The sequence below is a fragment of the Macrobrachium rosenbergii genome, chromosome 43 (genome assembly GCF_040412425.1).
Source record: "Macrobrachium rosenbergii isolate ZJJX-2024 chromosome 43, ASM4041242v1, whole genome shotgun sequence".
In the NCBI taxonomy this organism is placed as follows: Eukaryota; Metazoa; Arthropoda; class Malacostraca; order Decapoda; family Palaemonidae; genus Macrobrachium; species Macrobrachium rosenbergii.
In genome coordinates, this window is record NC_089783.1 from 54458082 (window position 1) to 54479146 (window position 21065).

Below are 21065 nucleotides of genomic sequence, written 5' to 3' on the forward strand. Positions count from 1 at the left end.
ATTTTGTGCCTTTTGGGCATGTTCATCTTCACTATTTGTTTTATTTTTTCAATTAGAGCCACATCTCTCCAGACATCTGATTCATTCTATTATGAACTTTATAAATCTTATGGTGTTTTACTGCAGTCAAAATTTTCTGATGTAAATCAATCTAAACCTTCTCTTCCATCTTCAACCACTTTTTAAATTAAGAAATCTAAGACACGGGCAAATGGCAAAGGTGAAATACCATTCCCTTTAAGCACCCCACTTTTTACTGCAAATTAACTTGACAAGGCCCCATCAACATTAACATCATAACAATTTTATTCATGGATAAATGGATCATTTCAATTAGCTTTAACCATTTAACAGGAATACCATAGCAATGCAAGATCTTTCATAATATTAGTCTGTAGATTATATGAAAAGCTGTCTCAAAATCAATAGAAGCCATAAGAAGAGGATTTTTAATTCCCAAACAACTATCTTAACACATCTCATCTGTTCAACTTCAGCATTTCTACACCCGCTGGTTCACCTCATTACAATCAACATGTAATGCCTCTATAGTTACCACATTCAATCAGGCCCATTTCTCTGGATTTCTTTAGTACCTTAACTATGTTTTCCAATACCCAATCATCAGGCTTTGTTTCCTCATTCCATATTCTGTGTAACAGTCTAGTTAGTATTGGAGGTTCAACTTCAGTTTCGGCTAAAATTATCTCTGCAGTGGTTTCACCATAACCTGTTGTTTTCCATCTCTCAAGTTTCTCATTAATTTTTCCCCTTCCAAAACTGCAAATCCAGTCATAACCACATTTAAGTCTTCAGCTTCTAGTGTATTATCCTCCTCATATCTCTTATTCATGACCTCACAAAAATGTTCTGCCGTTCATGACCTCACAAAAATGTTTGCCAGTGTTTTCTTCTTCTTCTTCTGACATTGATCCAGCCTTACCTTTGTCAGGTATTTTCCTCTTTCTATATACACTACCTAATAAAATTATAAATTCATGTAAAGATGTCAAACTATTAAGGCCTCAAGCTTAAGAAAAGCTTATTGTGCTATTTGCATAAAACACAACCACAGATAAGGAATACCATTAATTTTGTTCTATTTTTAAAACCTTTTTACACGACTGGTACTCAAGGTATGTGTATAGTTAGTCTAAATCAAATGAATAATACAAATAACTCTAAATGCTTTACAGAGCCAAATTTACATAATAAATGTGGCCGACCAAAACGGCATGAAACCTAAAAGTAACCTTTCTTGTTTAACCACAAATACATTAGCAAGCAATGGACTTTGAATCATCCATACTTGGACTTTGGAAAGTATATGTCTAAAAATTTATCCAAACAATGATTGCAAAAGTTAATCTGTTGGGTGACAGCGAGTAAAAGCCAACAAAAAGACAAGGATAGAAGAAAGGGCACTAACATTCAAATCCCTAGTCCTAAATGAGGGAAGGTCCTCTAAGGATGCTAGAGCACAAGTCCATATGAGAATCTCCTTAGACAAGACAAAATTCTCCACCAACCTCGATGAGTCTTATGCTAGAACTGAGGGGTAAAAACTGTTTTAATGTAGTACAGTTCTCTATTATGATACCTTCGATCATGTTAGGGCGTGTGTGTGTAGTGTAGATCAAAACACATATTCTGCATTAAAAACAAGGTATGTGGGGTTCACTAACATCTGTAACTATACACGTCTGCACTGGTACTTAGAACCAATTAACCAAAGAGAGATAGCTGTACTGTATTCACAAGTAGTCTCTCTCTCTCTCTCTCTCTCTCTCTCTCTCTCTCTCTCTCTCTCTCTCTCTCTCTCTCTCTCTCTCTATGTACACCTGACATTCAGAAGCAACGTTTTAAAAAGAATAAAACGAAAAAACAAAACAATAACATCATGTCCATGTCTAAACACCTAAAACAAGAGCAATGTTAATCAATCTGGAACATCACCATCAACTGCCAGAGAGGAAAAATATTTAACTAGTAAGAGGGTAAAAGCCCAAAAACAATAGCACATACGAAATGTAGTAAAACCACTGTACTGTGTATTCTTTTCTCATATGAATAACATTATAAATTTTAAATCATATATTCATATTAATATTCCCCACTCAAATTCCTTTGCTAAAATGACCAGAAAATCCACACACACTAGGTTACAAAAAGTTTCGAAAAAAAAGGTATATTCTTCAAGCTGATAACTTGTTCACAATCCCAAATACTGTACTGCACAAAAAAGACTACTGCATCAAATGGCCTAATGAGGAAATATCAGAAAATTTACTTAGCCCACCACACGAAAAAGAAATTGCCACCAGATTGACTGTACAAGGTCTTGGTTCCATCAACAATTTTATCTTTTGCAATTCAACTAAAATGACTTTTTAAAACAGGAGTGTAGCTTCATCTTAGTTAAACAATTTGGCTTATCAATTGCAAAGGCTGCAATTACAGCTAAAATTGCACAAAAGTTTTTAAACAAAAAAGCTGGCTACAGAAAGATTATGGTCATCATATCCAGGTAATTTGAAAAGTTATGTAAATGCCCAACTCATAAAAATATTTTCTTTCCAGTATTCATATCAATACAGGCAACTCATATTATTAATAGAATTCTTACTAACATCCTCATCCATAAAAAATAATACCCATTCTCTCCTATCCAGAGAAACAAATACATACTGTATGAAACTGAACTGAAGAGAACTTTCATATCATCAGGCATGAAGAACAAGCTTCTCTAACAAAGAGTACTGCCTAATGAATGGATATGAAAGAGTTCCATTGGAACTAATAGTGATCTGACAATTCCATGCCACAACCCTACTTAACAAACACCTTAAGATGACACGCACAAAATATTCTCCAAAAGGGTACAGCACCACAAAACATTAGTACACACTGCACAAGCTGTTTTTAAGATAAAAACTGGAATAATGAAAAGTGTAACAAAACAACAATTCCATCTCACTGAGGCTAACAAGGTAATCAGTCAAAAAAATAGAGTATCAAAAGGATTCCACACAACAGGTCTACAGTGTACTTTAACCTTCTGTATCAAGTTTGGCTCGTGATTCAAATTCTGAATTCTGTTAATTTTGAATAACCAGGTGACACACCATGCCAAGGTAGCTCATCTATACAAGTTACCCACAATTTGCATCATCCTCTTCTTATCTCTCAACTACAGATTGTTTTAACACAACCTACTAGAAGAGTTACACATCAAACACTAGGCTGTTTGTATTTGTGATGAAATATAGCAATTTACTTAAGCTCTGTAACCTACACTGTGACTCTGGTCACACATTCACCCTTCCACACTTAAGAAGCTGACAGATTTTACATACTAAGTTCAAAGTATTCCACTGGCAATTAAGCTTCCCATGCAATGACTAACAATGCATGAACAATACCTAAAATTCTTAACATAAATACTGGAAGAGATTGCTTAACTACAGTGTTGCACAAAAATGCACTGGAAAAGATTGCTTAACTACAGTATTGCACAAAAATGCACTAAACAGTATATCATTTTCACATCAATCATCCATGTATCCATTATTGCAAAATACATATTTTAACACATTCCACACCTGAAAGATGCAATATGGGATCACAATTCAACATGAAAGGGCATTATGCAATGAACGAGAGCAAAGTTTCATGCAAAATCAGTAGGGGTCCTTTGATATAAAAAGAGAGGCTTTCCATCACCAAGACCGACATAAATCTTTCATCAGCTATTCTACTGCTCATTCCAAATGATTGCATTGCAATGCAGAAATGCAAGATCTTGCAACACATATACTGTGCTAGGAATGCTCTGACAGCAGACTTAAAATAATGTATAGAGAGAAATGCAAAATAGATTCCGAAACAAAACTATAAGCAAAAATTGACGACCAGCCTATGTAAACTACAAATAATGCCACTATATACTACGCTCTTTTTTTAATTAAGGGATCCCAAGGCTCAATTCCTGAACCACATTACTTTCCAAAAAATTCTTGTAAATATTAACCAACTTGATTTATTTTTACATATACTCACACTTGTAAGCTTTGGACATATTGAGTGCTAAAATGAAAGAAAAATGTAGTGTCATTAAGAATGATCTTCCTGTGATATTCAGGCTAATATAACATGGTACTCGCAGAAGGATAAATACTTATTAGTAAGAAAACATTTGGCTTAAGCAAAAATAATAAAAATGCAACATAAAAATAGTGGACAGTACAAAAGACAGTTGTACTTGCACCAGAGTAATTATCTTCTACTCCCACTTATGAAAATTACATAATATCAAACATTTAAAAGGAATGACTGAGCACAGTCATTCCTTGGTCAATTACAGCCACATGTAATTCAGCACATAATTACCAGTTATCATCATCACAATTCTACAAACTCGGTAAAGTAACTTACGTTTGAGATTCACGAACAGTCTTCATGGATTGGTTGAAGTCTTCCGTGAATTCTCGCCATACAGTTATTCCCAATCTACGCTTCAAATCCTGGGCATGTTTGACTTTTGAACCTAAGACCTGACGAAGTGTCTGAATCTCTTCCTCAGTCTGGAACATTAAAAAAAATCAATAAAATCCTTGTAACTACAAAAAAAATGTATGACTGAAAACCTGTTTATTATAAATGCAATGAACGCTAAAGACAATAATCAAAGTCAGCTTTTCTTTTCTCTTCTTTTTGAAAGTCCAACAGTTTGAGGTATGGCATGCATACAATCAGTTGAAAGCTGACTTCAAGTAAATAATAAGCTAGTCTTTAATAACCCTTAAGATCCTGATGTTTTAAAGCTCATATACATAATACTGCATATTACAAGCAAAGAACTTTTGTAAAATCTATGTAAACGTGTATTGACATTAAGAACTGCAGAATTTGACAGCAAAAACTTGAGTTGATTCATGTCTAAATGTATTAATGCAAAATGCTATTCTTATAGCGACAATTCATATGAACAAGCCAACACCACACCAGCAGCATTTTAATGTATAGTACTAAATTTCTTTAGTATACCAGTTTCAAAATAATGTAATAAACATAGGCAGTTACAAGATGCCTGCTGGATCAGTTCATAATGAAGACTACCAAATGAACCTCTTATGAATATCAAAAGAGTTAGCTACTAAATCCTGAAAACCAAAAGAAACCTACAAAAGAGACTGCATCAATACTGAAAGTAATAACACTGACCAATAACTCACCAGTTTTAGAAAGAAATACTACTCGGATTAATGTATGACTCATCCTAAAAATATATAGTACAATGAAGTACCCTACTGTATATAATGACTGGTAGAACAAAAAAAAATAAGTACTGTAAACAGATGAATATCCTTAATAATAAGAATCATGAGGAGACATTCTGTCATTTACCAATACTTTTAAGTGAAAATTTTTTGTTTACTGTAACCTGTTCAGCCTTTATGCATGTTTTCAGGTCAGTTTCCCTTCAGACAACTATACATCTGAGCAATTCTATTTTCTTCCATCTTGGGTACAATATTGATCATCTTGGCTATTATAACCTCCATATCTTTCACTTCTCTTGATTGCTCGACTGTCTTTCATTATGAGCTTCAACCAACTCAGTCTTTGATTAGAATCCGTTAGAATCCATAGACTCTGAAAAGCCATCACTGATTTTACAATGGTTGGTCCCAGAACAAACATGTTTTCTGAAGCCAATTTGTGAGTGTAAATACAAGACTTTTCAATATAAAGCACCATGGTTCGAGACTGTGTTGCTAAGGCATCCTAACTACTAAGCTACTCTTTACCCTTACTTGAGTGCCTTTTCTTCTCTTTCAGATCTCCCAAGGCCAGGTCAGAACCTGGAAGGTGAGATAAACAGCCCACCAAGAAATAACGAAAAAACTGGCAAAAACTGCAGCCCTCTGTGAGGCAGAGGGCACTGCATTACGGTAGTTCTAACCCAAGATCACACCTAACCCTGAGACCAACTACAGTGCTAGGATTAGGTACCTGGCAGAGGGGGAGGCATCACTACACAACTACAAGCTTTCATCCTCAAGGCAGAAACTGAATTAGGAGGTCTATATCATGTCTCAACAAATTTTATTAAGCTTATACCAGAGCACTTACACTTGTTACCTTGAGTATTTTTCTAAAAATCAAGTTACTGGTAAAATACAAGTCACCTGGTGTAAAAATGAATCCAAAAGAGGAAATACAGCAAAGAGGAATTACAGACTTCTCACATGATAATTACATTTTTTTCTAAGAGAATTAGAACCTTTTGTTTCAACATACTACAGCTGTATATTACTCAATGAAATTGCTTCTGTACATTGTACTATGAACTTCTAACACTCCACCTTAGCTAATTCAGCTTTCCACTCCTCGCGCTGTTTCTCCTGTTCATCTGCACTGAGATTAGTGAAGTTCTCATGGACTCCGCTGTCCGGAGTCATTGCATCGTAAGTCATCTCTTCAGCTGGAAGAAAATAAAATGGCTTCAGCTAATAGTGCAAACAAAAGTTTATAAAAATTAACCTTCAATAAAAAACCATAAGCAAAGGGTAAGATGTGCTCCACAGAGCACATTTAACATCTAAAAGATAGAAAGAGGAGAGCAGAGAGGACTTAATTCACATGTAACACAAAATGGAAAAAAGGAGACGTAAAAATCTTCATGACAACGATGATACAAAAGTAACAAAAGTATCAAGTAACTTTAACTAATTGTAAAAAAAAAGATATACTCAGTCATGTTGCACAGTCAAAGAGGTTTAAAGAGCTTCTTTCTACTCTAGTAAATAGTATGAGAGTACTGTACACTAACAGTCATTTGAATTTTGCACATCTGTTATTCCTGCATATTCTAAACAAAAAATTACCTCAACAGTTCAATCTTGACTTTATACATGTTGAGTAGATGTTTCTTATCCTATATTTTTCCTATTAACAATCTTTAACTTGTACATATATTTAGTACATTTTTCTTAATATAATACCATCTACCAAAAATTATGGAAATTCAACATCTTCCTGAATTTATCTTTCCCTGCTACTGAATCATTGTACAATAACCTCTTACCTTAATCTTAAGAAAATCTTATTAGGCCTTTAAATACCTCTAATGTCCAGGCTCCATTTAATCCGTACTAGAGTTTTCACACCTACTACAAGCATATTTCACTGTGAGGGAAGCACATTAGTTTTTGTTTCTTTCCTATGATTTTCTTCCACTTATGCAACAGACCAGAATAAAAAAAAAATTTAATCAAGATTCTTGATTTCAAACATCCAAATCTAAGCTTCCCTCTTTCAAGATTTACAATACAGTACAGTTTTAACTTGTGTATTTCAATTCTAGCATACGCTAAGAAAAAAATTCATGATAAAAAGTGTATACTAACCAAAAACACTTAGACAAATTTTTCTGCACTTAGGGTAATCATACATGCTACAAACCAAGGGGTGAGAAAACCCTTTATGGTAAGAAATGGATCCAGACAATAAGATATGAAACCTGTCTGAAAATTTTAATATCATAAACAAACTAATTTTTCAGAATAAAACTAACTTTTTTATATCTAAACCCCTTCCTTAGCAAAACAGTAGTATAAATAATGTACTGTGCTGCAATTCTAGGCACATATGAGAATTAGCTGGAGAATACACGGCATTCCTTGCCACGCGTGAGAAAAATGCAGTTTCACCATAAAATCCTTCAAGGAAGACTGTTCTACGGGCTCATAATTTTCACTTGACGGGCTCATATGCATCAAGGGAAAGTCCCACATTGAAAATTCCTGACTTCTAGGTGGAACCTCTCTTCCAAGATGCTGTTGCATGTTTACGCTTTGCAGAAGAAAAGATTAATCCCTAACCCTTCAGTTCCCAAAGGGAGCACTTGATTTGTACTCTTCTACTGTAAGCAAGCATAATTTCATGGACTATCAAGTTTATCAGAGATTCACCTACTCTGGGAAAAGTGGCCTAATGGAGATTAATTCTCATTGGATGGCAACAGCTGCAGAATGTGCACCACTTTGCTGCCTCTTCTTGGCAAAAACCTCCACTGCTCAGGAGGCCAAGAACGACACTCAGGGCATGGATTAGTGACATTACAATCATTAGTTCTACATCAGCTAGACGTAGAATGGGGATCAGTCTCAGCCGATGCCAAAAAGTGAGAGCAAGGATAACCATCAGCGCCAGGACACATCCTCTGACGCTTGATAAGCCTGGCAGAAGCTGGAGGCTGGGATGATTCTTGAGGATGCATGATCACACAAAAGCAAACAGCACATGAAAACGCAGTACCACCCACGCAAGCAACACAATCACAACAAATTAAGCAAAAAACACCGGCTTCGGAGAGGGCGGTAAAGAAGAAACCAAGGCGTCATTTCCTTCGCTACATGCGCAAAGGAAATTGACGGTTGCCACCCAGGTCTATCGGCCTACCTCGTTGCCACCAATTCCTTGTTTGTTATTTTTACTAACAATTCTAGAAGAATTATCCATAAGTTAAGACCCAGGTTTATTCCGCATATGGACAAGTATTATTACGGCAAGTTCAAAACCAGCAATACCAAGAAGTAGAAAGACATACAGTGCTACCCCGCTTGTTTGCGCCTCACTTTTTCTCGCTTCATTTTGTCGCTGATTTTTGTGGAATACATTATTCACTTTTCCACAGGGAAACTTTCACGAATTCCTGGATTTTGTAAATAACATTACTACAGTGTAAGTACACTGTGAATTATTTGTATCGTAAAAATCTGTATTTAGTCATGAACACAATATCAAAAAAATACAGTAACTAGTGAATAAACAGTGTTGCTCTACAAAAAAAAGTGAATTTGTGATAATTTTAAATGTTTTTACCAATATATAAAGAAAACGGGACGACTTCAATAGTATAAGAGAAAACGGCTATGCTTATGTATACAGGGGTAACTTAATTAGTTGTCAAACATTCTGTAAAACAGATTTATTTCATTTGTATTAAATATTTTATACATATTTTGCTGTGTTTACATTAATATTAATATTTTAAAATTAGTAAATCATTGTTATAAGCATTTTAGGGGGGCCTATATACTCATGAGTGACAGTTGTAAAAGGGAACTACTGATGGTTTAGGGTGTATTTTTGTTTGAACTGATATTAAATTGTTTTAGTATGATAATTTACTGTATTTTTTATTTGAACTACTAAATTGGGCAGCGAACTTTTAAAACAGACAGTTATAAGCATTTTATTTAAGGGGTACAGGGTATTTGGCAGTTATAAGCAGTTATAAACATTTTTAGATGGATTTTGCATTTCCGCGGTGGGTTCTGGAACCTAGCCCCGTGAAAAAGTGGGGGAGCACTGTACACCTCTGTATTGTGCTTATATAAACAAAGTAAACATATGATGTATGTATAAAAATTACGAAAAATGATAACTCGACTTCCACAAATTCACAATACTGTACCTATGAAGCAAGTGAAAATGGGAGAATAGTGACGACATTGGTTCAGTCATTTCATGTACCTATGTACTAAAAATGCAAGAAAAGGAAATATTCACGAAAAGTGAAACCTACCAGAAAAATAAAAAAATGGAACAATAATCATACAACATCATTCCTTATATAGTAAGCAGGAGTGAGTGAAAAAATTAATCTCTTGTAGACAGAAAAAAATTAAAAAGTAATCTGCATTGAACAAAGAAAAAAAAATCAACATACTTCAAAAGCTCTCAAAGCTATGATCTACAGCAAGTTTTCTCTTGTCATTCCTGGGTCCAAGTTTTTAGATAATGACTGATGTACAACAAAATAAAATTGTGGAAATATAAATCCACTCGTACTAAAGCACATACTTTACGCATTTTAAATGCTTCAGTAGCTATCAGCATACTACATTACACCCAGTTACATTACTAATTAAATAAAACAGTGTTGTCTGCAGTCATTTGAAACTACAACCCGCACTTCTTTTATTGTATAGTACTGCAACATACAAGTCTAATTTATCAAATGACCCCCAAACCAAATCATGGATTCTCATACTAAGTTTTTGTTCTCACCTATAAGTTTCATCAACTTCTTGGAATATTTATTCGGTAGAGATGAGAGGTTGGTAACCTTTTCCGGAAGCTTAAACTTTTTCTGAACAGAAGATAAAATCTTTTTGTATAGCTCGAAGCTGTACTTCCCATCCTGAGAAAGTTGAGGTTTCGTTTCCCCCTTCGCTGCTTCTTCACTGCGATCATGCACTAACTCTAAGTACCTAAGAAAATTCTGGTGCGAACTTATGCGGGGACGGTAACTTTTCTTGTAATTGTCATATGTCACTTTCACTCCACCCGTGGGCAAAATTTCTGCCTCGGCTACTTCATGATCCAAGTCTTCAATGTCAATACTGAACTCATCTTCACTTTCACCTTCTTCAACAAGTTTAATCAGTTTTTCTAAATTATGTTCCTTTTCTAAAGCCGAGTCTGAGATATCACTTGGTGAGTCACACTGTAAGAAATTGGTGTCTTCTGCTGGACTCGAACTACTAGAAGAGGAGTCCTTTTCTTCTTGTTTTTCAGCACAAACATCAAGTCTTTTTCCACCACTATCTTGTGGTGGAGATACATCTCTAGCTTCAGAAGTAGTGCTGACAATGCTATCAACACTTGAAGTAGTGTTAACCTCAAAATCTAATGAATAATATTCATCATCATTCACTCTCACTCCAAGTTCTTCTAACTGCTGTAAGAGGGCCAGCGAGTTATCTAATAAGCCCTGCTGATTGTCCGGATGATTATTCACAAACACGTATCCTAGCGATGGATCCACATACTCCTTAGGTATCTGAAGATTTTCTAGAGTCAAATCTGGAAATGGATCCTCTAGGTATTCATCATTATAGGTGATGCTTCCAATACTAGAGGGAGAGCTCTCCTCCCCCAAGTTTCCAATGTTCCTGGCAACAAACTGGGCTAAAACAGAGGAACTTCCAGGGAAGTTTGATGTGACATTGTCGCTACCTCTAAGAACACCAGTGGATGCAACAGAGTTCACAGTAGTGGGGTATGAGGGGCCCAACTGGAAGTTGTTGTTCTGAATATCTTCCGAAGACTGTGCCATAACTTATATTTGGACTACAGCCACCAACAGCCAGACAATCATTCCCGTGGAGGATAGGCCAATTCTAGCACAGGGTTTGGCATTAACAGCAAGAAAATAAGGTTTGCATTATGAGTTACTGCCCGCCCAGTAAGGCCAACTGTCATAACACAATGCAAAACAAGTGATGCGTTTCCAGCCTCCGCTTTCTTTGGTAATACATAGCTGGTGCTATAAAACAGCTGCCTTCATAAATGGCTCAATCTTTTCTCACAAAAAGTGTCCCTCCACAAATGAAAATCTCACTGAGTTCTCATTCATACGTTCAGATTTTCTTCGAGCATTACAAACGAAAATGTATCTGAAACACCTGTTATATCTACAAAAGAATATACACCTGTTATATCTACAAAACAATGTACAGTATTTGCCCTTTACCAAAATTCAATAACTGAGAACCCTTATTTCAGCTAAGACTCAACCAGGATTGCTTGATCACATTCTGTGTACTCAGGGTAAGTTCATGGCCATTTGGTTCATTCACAAATTTTATGTTGTTAATAATAATAATAATAATAATAATAATAATAATAATAATAATAATAATAATAAGCATATAAAAAATAATAATAATCAACTCACACTGACAGTCATCTACTGAAAGTTACGAAAGTAAATGAATTAACAGACCAAAGGTTTACATTTAGTGAGTGGACTGATGTGCTAAATTTTGATAGCCTGCATGTTGAAGCTGTTGCATCTCTTCCCCAAAGTACTGTGATCTTATCAGCCTGTTCAAGGGGATGGCTGGAGGGGGTGTATGATGGCCTGATCAGATGAGATGGCAAATAATGTTGTTCCTATAATACGTACTGTATTCTTTTAAGAATTTTTGGTAATGATTAAAGATGGCCTAATCTTGAAGGAGGCAGGGTTGGTAGCAGTCATCTTGATATATGACTGGTGGCATTCCTCCAGTGAACATGGAAACTCCACAAGGCATCTCTACGGGTCCAGGGACATCTTTGAAGAAAATTATCGTCATCTATGAATTTACATGCTCAGTGGAAGGATGTACTACTCAATATATCAGGATGACTACTAACGAATTCCAAAAGCATTCCTCCTACCACCTTTGAGAGCGGGCCATCTTTAGTTATTATCAGCATAACCACAACAAAAGGTCATGAAACAAAATAGTAAGAAGGTTGAAAATTTTCAAAATAAAATTTATTTTTTAAATACAGGTACTCTCTGTTGTGATAGCTATACATTCCCACACCAGCTAACTGGTAATTAAGACATTGGCTCTACCTCTTTTGCTATGGGGGGCCCTGAAACACGACAATTAAATTGGGAGGGTAACAAAGCTAAGGTAACTGTCATTAATTCCAAAAATCTTTCCACTGTAGCCAAAAGACTAGCCACATATGATTCTAATTCTCAAACCTCATATTCTGAACAATCTGGGGAAGTTTAATCTGAGGAGAACAACATCTTGAGAGAGGACTGCGCTGCACAGGAGGAGGAGAGCAACTGACAGGTCAGGAACACTAGAAAGGCTTTTATTCTTATTGCTTACTAGTCTAGCTTTGGCAGAGTCCCTTCAATGATTTTTTTTTTATTGGCTTCCTGTCTTCTTGTATTTTAAGTAATTACTCAGGAGGAGGAGGAGGAGGAGGAGGAGGAGGAGGAGGAGGAGGAGGAGGAGGAGGAGGAGGAGGAGGAGGAGGAGGAGGAGGAGAACACCATATGTTATCTCATTAAACTGAACAGGCTGTCACACCAGTCACACCAGTGGGGGATACATCAGCCAACCCCTTCAACCCTGGGGCCAGATGCAGCAGCATAAACAATCAGCCAATCAGAATTTAGCACATCAATCCACCCACTTACTGTAACCACTGATCTTTAAACACCCTTGTACCTTGTATCTTAACTCATTCACTGATTATCAGTAGGTGACTGCCTGGGCGCAGGTCAAAACGTAAAAGGAAATAACATCACTACAACAGAGCATCTTTTTATGACCCTGAGAAATCTAATATACTAAATACATAATGGAGTAAAGGTGGTTATAAAATGCAAAGGGATGATTCTATAAATTAAATGCCATGGAAACATCTACAGGCAGTCCCTGGGTTACGTCGGTCTCGGGATTAGATCTTGTGTCAAGCAAGTATGTGCTTTGGATAGGGGAGGGATTTTTGCCCAGTCTATTTTCTGTAATTCTCTCATCTTTCCATTTCAAGTTTTCCTTCCTAGTGAATCCCTTAAAGACTGGCAGTCAGTGATTAAATGTCCCTTTGCTGAATTAAATAAATGGAATTAAGTGCCTCCTCCAGCCTTGGACTTTGTTCATTTTTCATGTGATAGGCCAGCATGTTAATTTTAATAATCAATGAAGTTCTCTTTGCTTTCTGGAGACACTATTTCACGTGTGCAATCCAATCTGCATTCCGCACCCCTGTTGCTAGTTCAACAATTTGCTCCATTCAATCCCACTGCAAAACAACAGCTATCAGTGCTTAATTTGGGATACTATTCCCTTATAAAACCCCTATGTAGCCGGATCTAATTTTTCCTTTGTCATTTTACTTTTAATTAATTATACTTTCCCCTGTAATTACTCATTACTGAATTGTGAGCTCCTTTGTAAGTTAATTGTACTTAATTTTGAACTGTTCTATGTATAAATAAACCCTAAGTTTGTATTAACTGGGTCTCACTGGCGACCTACTATTTCTCATTTCTCTTGCATTTACAAGCAACAAGCCATTTAATCTCAAAGCTAAGTAAAAATGTAATATTATCATCATCCCCCGTCTCGCGCTTGTAACATTAGTTCTTTCAGTGTTAAGTCACAAATCAAGTGTTCTGGAGCTTGAGTTTTCTAAAGTAAAATCAAATTGTCTGGCAATTGATTTTGATGTTATTTTTACGGGCAAAAGAGAGATTGTTACTTTGATATCATATCAACATTTTCAAACCCTTCGCATGTAAGAATTTAACTATTCAACCCTTGAGTTGCAAGCTACAGCTAAAGCCATCCTGACTCTAAATATAATCTGCAAAGGTTTTTGCTCAGCACGGAATATAGTAGTTCCTCATAGTTCCTCCCGTTTTCTGTGTTAAAAGGTAGGTTTTAACTTTATAGAAAACCAACACGCACGCAGCCAAAAGCGGCCACTGAACTGTCGTTTAGTCATCAAAATGCTTTGTTAACTATTAAAATTACTGAAAATAAGTAAACTCTAAAACTGTACAAATTTTTGTGAAGCTTTCTGAATCGTAATGTGTTCAGCAGTAATGGTCTGACAAGTGTATTCATGTCAGAGATGAATAATGAAAAAAAACGAATGTTAGAAACTTGCTCCAGTTTAACTGCTGATAATAGAGGTTCCATACCGAAGTCAATGAATTTTTAAATACATAAATAACTATATAAACGTTGGTGAAATGGTTACGAAAGAAATCAGCTGTTCTGGGGTCTTGAACTACGGAGAGAGAGAGAAATGGTTACGAAAGAAATCAGCTGTTCTGGGGTCTTGAACTACGAGAGAGAGAGAGAGAGAGAGAGAGAGAGAGAGAGAGAGAGAGAGAGAGAGAGAGAGAGAAACTGCGCTCTGGTGCTGCGACTCCGATGCACTCGGCATAAAAGCATACATTCTTTCTGGGGCAAAATTCCTCGTGTTCTCTCACGTGAAAAACATCGTTCTGGCCAAACTTAAAAAAAATAAAACAATTGAACGGTGACGCAGCAATGTGGAACAATACTAAAATGTCAATAAACGAATATATAAAAAAAAACAAATGAGTGAGTTTCAGCACTGCCAACTCGTAAAAATTCAAGGAATCTGACTGGAAGGCTTCGCATGATAGGACGAAAAATGCAAAGAAAGCTTTTGGTCGAAAAATTAGACGCAAAGCATTAACTAAATAAATTAAATGCCTGCATTAGTGCTGCTCACTGAACCAAATTAGAGCAAGACCAGAAACTCTTTGTCTCGTAGATTGAAAGATGACGACCAAAGAGCGAAACCTTAAGCAAATAGCCTGAAAAATACAAGGGCGACTGAAAGGGATTCCACTAAGTAGGCTGTTGGCAAAGTCATCGCAAGTTGGCTTCCCTCAAGGCCTGCTCAAGATGGGAAAATAAATTTATGAAAAGCGAAGGTTGCACCTTGCATTTATTAGAACACACAGAAGCCCCACACTTGACAAAACTTTCAGTTCTAAATACAGTTGTTTAGAATGAAGCTCTGGACACAAATGAACTCATGGCGTAATTTCATCTTGATAGTGTTTACTTTGATCAGTGGGTCGCTGCTTTACTGATATTGAAACGACTTTTTTTAAGAGCTGAGCAATCCCACTGCTTTATTATTATTATTGTTGATATTATTTTTATAAAATGTGGCTTTGGAATTACTCTGATAAATTGGTCAAAGCCAGGGACACACACACACACACACACACACACAGAGAGAGAGAGAGAGAGAGAGAGAGAGAGAGAGAGAGAGAGAGAGAGAGAGAGAGAGAGGATATCTCATGAATGGTTTCACCTCCGCGGGGCGAGGATTACCTCGTCGAGGCCCTCTCGTTCTGATGGCACACATTTGTTTAGAATTTAAGAGAGCGCTTGAATGGTAAGTGGATAAACAAAACTAAGCACACGTTCACAAACATACTTTCGAAAACCGATTCTTGTGAACACTTATATTTAAAACCTGACAAATAACAATATTAGACATCCGCGATTAGTATGTCTGTTAAGACCTTCAAAATGAGACCACCTCTATTCTAGAACACGACCTTTTTTAGAATAATGTTGGGTGGCATGAGACATTTCATAATCCACTTTAGTATTCACCAATATGACGTTTTTTCCTTTCAAAACCTTTGTATGTACAATCTCCACCACCGGTTCTCACACAAAAAAATGAGATATCCAAAAACAAACTAAAAACTGGTCTTATTTTCAAATTCATTCCAACATTTATATTTGACTGAAATTGCTAAAAAATATAATTATCAAAACAGAATTATTCAAAATCTTCACTTCATTAGTGTTTATCACGTGATATACAATAGTGCCGTCCAAAAAAGTAATCTTTTAATCGATAGATGGTAGAATTCACGTCATTCACACTATTTAAATTTAATAATTATATGTTGCATACGCCATATGCATTTCAATATCAAATATGTCCACTTGTAACTCATCACTGCCATGCTATTCTAAAATTCTATGAGGCTACAGAACTTCACGGAGGCTTCAGCAATATGCAGAGCAAACTTTTCCAGAGTAAAAATATATAAAAAAAAGTCTAAGACCCTTGAAAAGTTGTCAAGATCCCTTACAGCGGGGTTAAGTGATAAGATCTGACAGGGTTCACTGTCTCCTATAATACGAAAATATTTGGATATATTAGTAAAACAAATACAAGAATGTCAAAAGAAAGATTATCAACCGAAGCCGCCACTCTTAACCACAGGTATGGCAAGAGTCACCGACACTTGCGAAAATCAGGATGAGAGTCACCTTAGCAGTTAGGATGAGATGTCGATACATTTTGCGATTCATGAGTTACAGAGTGGTTGCCTTCCCTGGTTAGAGGGTGACTGCTAGAGAAAAGTAAATGGCTGCTAGAGAAAAGTAAATGGCTGCTAGAGAAAATTAAATGGCTGCTAGGGAAAAGTAAATGGCTGCTAGAGAAAAGTAAATGGCTGCTAGAGAAAATTAAATGGCTGCTAGGGAAAAGTAAATGGCTGCTAGAGAAAAGTAAATGGCTGCTAGGGAAAAGTAAATGGCTGCTAGGGAAAAGTAAATGGCTGCTAGAGAAAAGTAAATGGCTGCTAGAGAAAATTAAATGGCTGCTAGGGAAAAGTAAATGGCTGCTAGAGAAAAGTAAATGGCTGCTAGAGAAAAATTAAATGGCTGCTAGAAATGGCTGCTAGAAAAAGTAAATGGCTGCTAGGGAAAAGTAAATGGCTGCTAGGGAAAAGTAAATGGCTGCTAGAGAAAAGTAAATGGCTGCTAGGGAAAAGTAAATGGCTGCTAGAGAAAAGTAAATGGCTGCTGCAGAAAAGTAAATGGCTGTTAGGGAAAAGTAAATGGCTGCTAGAGAAAAGTAAATGGCTGCTACAGAAAAGTAAATGGCTGCTACAGAAAAGTAAATGGCTGCTACAGAAAAGTAAATCACCGGCGATTTGGACATTTTTATGATCCTTATGATCATTATTGATAATACAACATACTCTTCTAATGCAACAGGTTTAAAGGCCTTGAACTAGCATTGCAAACTTACATAAAACAGAATATTGGTATTCAAAGATAAAAGTGCAAAGCAAATGGAGTACACAACATTTGATACAGATTAATAAAAAGAAATAAACTCCGTATCATTGAAAATTAAGCCAAGGTCTCTCTTATCCAGTTGAATTTTTGAGGTCAGTGAGGGCCCATATTTCTTCAATATGATAAGATTAAAAGACACATGCACCCGTACAAGATACAATTATGATTTTAATAGTTAATAAGTATTACCGTTTTTAAACATGCATCACTTGAATACAAAATCTTCGCATCGTGAAGAATATTAATCATGTAAGAAACATAGGCTCTACTCCCTAACGACTCTATCTAGCTATTTGTAAACTGGCCCACAACAACAGCTTCTACAAGGACTTCAGTGTGTTGCTCTATGAATTACAGTTTGCAAGGTATTTAACTTTCATGCAAAAATTTCAAGTTAATGTCTTAAGACTGAAGTGAATCTTTGAAATCCTAAGGACCGTGGCCACTGACTGCATTGATGCAAAGGAAGCCTCAAATGGTAGGATCTAAGAAAACGAAACTGACCGAAGCTATCTGCAACGGCTTCAAATCAACAGAAACAGTCATGATTATGATTTATTTATATTTTCATATGTCATATACGTTACCCTACAGAACTATGTTTTGCATCGCCTCATTATATAAACATTTCGAAATGTGAACCCTTGTTAAAATGCGAGATTAAAAGATGACAAATCATTTTGCACTACACGTAAGACATCCGCCTGTACCGAAGTTGCAGAAATAACCTGAACTGAACTGAATGTAATCACCTCAGTGACGGCAGGCATCCGACAACAAAACAGAATTCCTCAAATTCTTTGAAAATGCTGCATAAGAGTTACCGTTGAACAGATAGAATATTAAAGTGCAACTTTGCCTATGACTAGAAATTCTCAATTATGAGAGCTGCTGCTTATTTTCGAGAAAATTCTGATTTTTGTATGAACCGCTCAACAACCATGTGATTTAAGCTTGCTTTTTTTTTTTTTTAAATCTGGCTGTTATGCCTGTATATATCGTCGTTTTCAAAGCATTCTTTTAAAAGGGAATGGGAACAGACGCTACCTTCTTTTGTATAAAACTTCCTCGCTCTTCCCCCCCAACCCTCCCACACCTATTTGGGGACAATTAAACATTTGCAATGGAGACATGACAAAACATTCCCTGATTTCCATTCCTTAAGTCTTTTGTACAATCGCCAGTCACACACACACACACACACACAATTGTGTGGTGACCCACTTAAGAAAATTGTCCGGGGAAGTTAGCTAGCTTGCTTGGGGCAAGCGTGTAATTCAAGGTTAAAAAAGTTCAAGGTTGAAAATTAATTTTAGAAAGACCCAAACTGTTTTCACTTAACCTGATTTCGTATCATTATTAAACTCGCATATATTAACTATATATTTCATTTACACAAATTAATAAATATACTACAAACTATTCTTATGCAGTTCAGTGTGATAGGTAATCTGAGAACTACTTTATATATGTATAGTGAAAAACCATTCCATTTCTGACATGTAAGGTAGATATTCAAGAAGAATTCAATGTGGTTTTTTTTAGGCCAAATATACTTTCAGAAAGAACAATCTGGGGTCATTTATTTGCTACTTTCAGCCTGGACAACACAGGCTTTTCTAAAGAACTCCATAACAGGAAATGGGTAAAAAAAAAAAAAAAGAAAAAGGAACTTGGCATCAGCAAGTTCCGTTCAAGGCCTAACGCTCCACATAACTCCACTTTCTTATTGGGAAGCGTTACAGGTACACAGGTTTAACTTTCCATACATTGTTGAGGGGATGAAATAAGCTTTACAAGAAAGACAAACACCGTCCCCTTCTGTTGTGATCACATTAGCACAGGCCCAACCTTCTTTCTCCCTTCTCTGTTATCATCCAACACTCAAAATAGCCCCCAACACTCCCCCCTCCCCCCCTACACCAAGGAGGGGGGGAGGAGGAGGAGGGTGGTAGCAAACTTCGGTGGGGCTTCCTGCACAAGTCACATCTTTCCATGGTAGGCACGAGTTCTCTTAATTTTCTTTTTTTTTTTTTGCAGTTTCAGGGTTCTGAGCTGTTTCCTTAATCTTGAGTCCGTCCTTCCGCCCCTCGGTTTCACTCGATCAAGAGGGAGGGAAAAGGTGGCGGGAAAAGGTGGCGCGAAACGGAAGCACCGTAAACCGTGACGTCACGACATATCTTTTCTTCTAATTATGTTTCCTCCCGGATTTCCATCACGGTCTCCTGCCTCTTGGATCTCAGATTCCTCGAACACGTTCAGAACAAAGCTGACATCATCATTATAATTAAGACAAGCAGATATTAACCGCCATGTTCCAAAAGATGGCTCTGAATATCCTTTCGTGGTGATGTAAATTTCATATTCCAAATAAATAAGACTGCACGATACACAACACAGCCTTCAATAGCCTAAATCATTTGCTTGTTACCACAAGGCTGAGGGCTGAAGATATGGCCAATCAAATTTCACTTATGACGTCATTCACACTATTAGCAAACAATGCCTGGAACTGGTCGATAAATTTAACTTGCTGTCACGAAATACAAGATCTCTACACAGAACCTGCCAACGCGACAAAATAAACTTTTCTCGTTCAGAGAAAGAGAAAGTTGAAGAAATCTTCCAACATCACCAATCTTCCGCCAGACTCACACTATCCAGCTTCAGTGTACTTGAGAGAAACTTTCAAGTTCTTGTTCCCCGACTGCGTTCATTTCGCAACACATCCAATGCCTGAATTCCAGGACTCGCAACACCAACCAATTCTTCAGAGTCTGAACACATTGACAGACTCACTCCATCTAAAATTAGAAACAAAATCGTTATTGCAAAGGTTTTTTTTTTCCTCAGAACACGTAAGGGAAAACGGCACACACACTATTCTCTTTCTCCCTCCTCGATCTCTCAGCAAACGCATCCAGCAAGGCGACCGACACACACTTTCCACCCGCCTGCGGAGCGAACAATCATTTCAGGTAGACTGACTGACGTTGGAGTTACGTTGACTCTGGCCAACGTACCACAACACCAGGGGTAACAGACTCCCTATCCCCCTCCCCCACCCACCCACCCACCCCTTTTCTTCCTCCATACCTCCTGGGAGTCCCCTACACATAACGTCAGCAACCCTCCCATCCCCTCCCCGCCTCTCGCATAACGCTAGAACTCCCCAATTCTTCCACTCCCATTACATACACCCTCTCCGGTCAGCATACCTTACCCGCCCCACTCCCCAACCCTCGCAAAACCCCCCAAAACCCCCCAACCTTATCCGTTTCCCGCAAACCACTGGATGATAATGTTAAGGAAGACACCGAACTCTTTGAAGAAGGGGCGCGCGCGCTCATAATCCAGAGACATAATCCTCTCTGGATCAAAGACATTATCAGATTTCCAGCTTTTCTTCGGGGATGTGGGACTTAGGAGGGAGGGGGGAGGGTGGGTTATCATTGCTCCTCTCCAATAGTGCATAACAGTAAATTCAGACATCGCACGCATAGTGTGACCGTGTCAGCAACGTTCAGTTATCAGTTTCGAATAATGTCGGTAACTTGGAGGAGCAAAATGACGTCAGATCTTCCGATATGTTGC

At 37.1% G+C, this 21065-nt stretch overlaps 1 protein-coding gene across 11 annotated transcripts in view; it reads right to left on the reverse strand.

The window, feature by feature from the left end:
* The window catches only part of LOC136828930 (uncharacterized), a 161678-nt gene extending 141203 nt beyond the window's left edge, over positions 1-20475 (reverse strand). For 4 of the 11 annotated variants that reach the window (XM_067087298.1, XM_067087296.1, XM_067087293.1 and 1 more), the window contains exons 1-4: positions 20351-20475; positions 10081-11489; positions 6369-6487; positions 4435-4583 (exon numbers count right to left, since the gene is read on the reverse strand). In XM_067087298.1, coding sequence (XP_066943399.1) covers positions 4435-4583; positions 6369-6487; positions 10081-11131 — 1319 coding nt within the window. In that variant the 5' untranslated portion in view covers positions 11132-11489; positions 20351-20475. Of the gene's footprint in view, positions 1-4059; positions 4087-4434; positions 4584-6368; positions 6488-10080; positions 11490-20036 lie in introns of those variants that run through there. The other 7 variants (XM_067087291.1, XM_067087292.1, XM_067087288.1 and 4 more) reach the window with 5 other exon arrangements.
* Between the last annotated feature and the right edge of the window lie 590 nt (positions 20476-21065).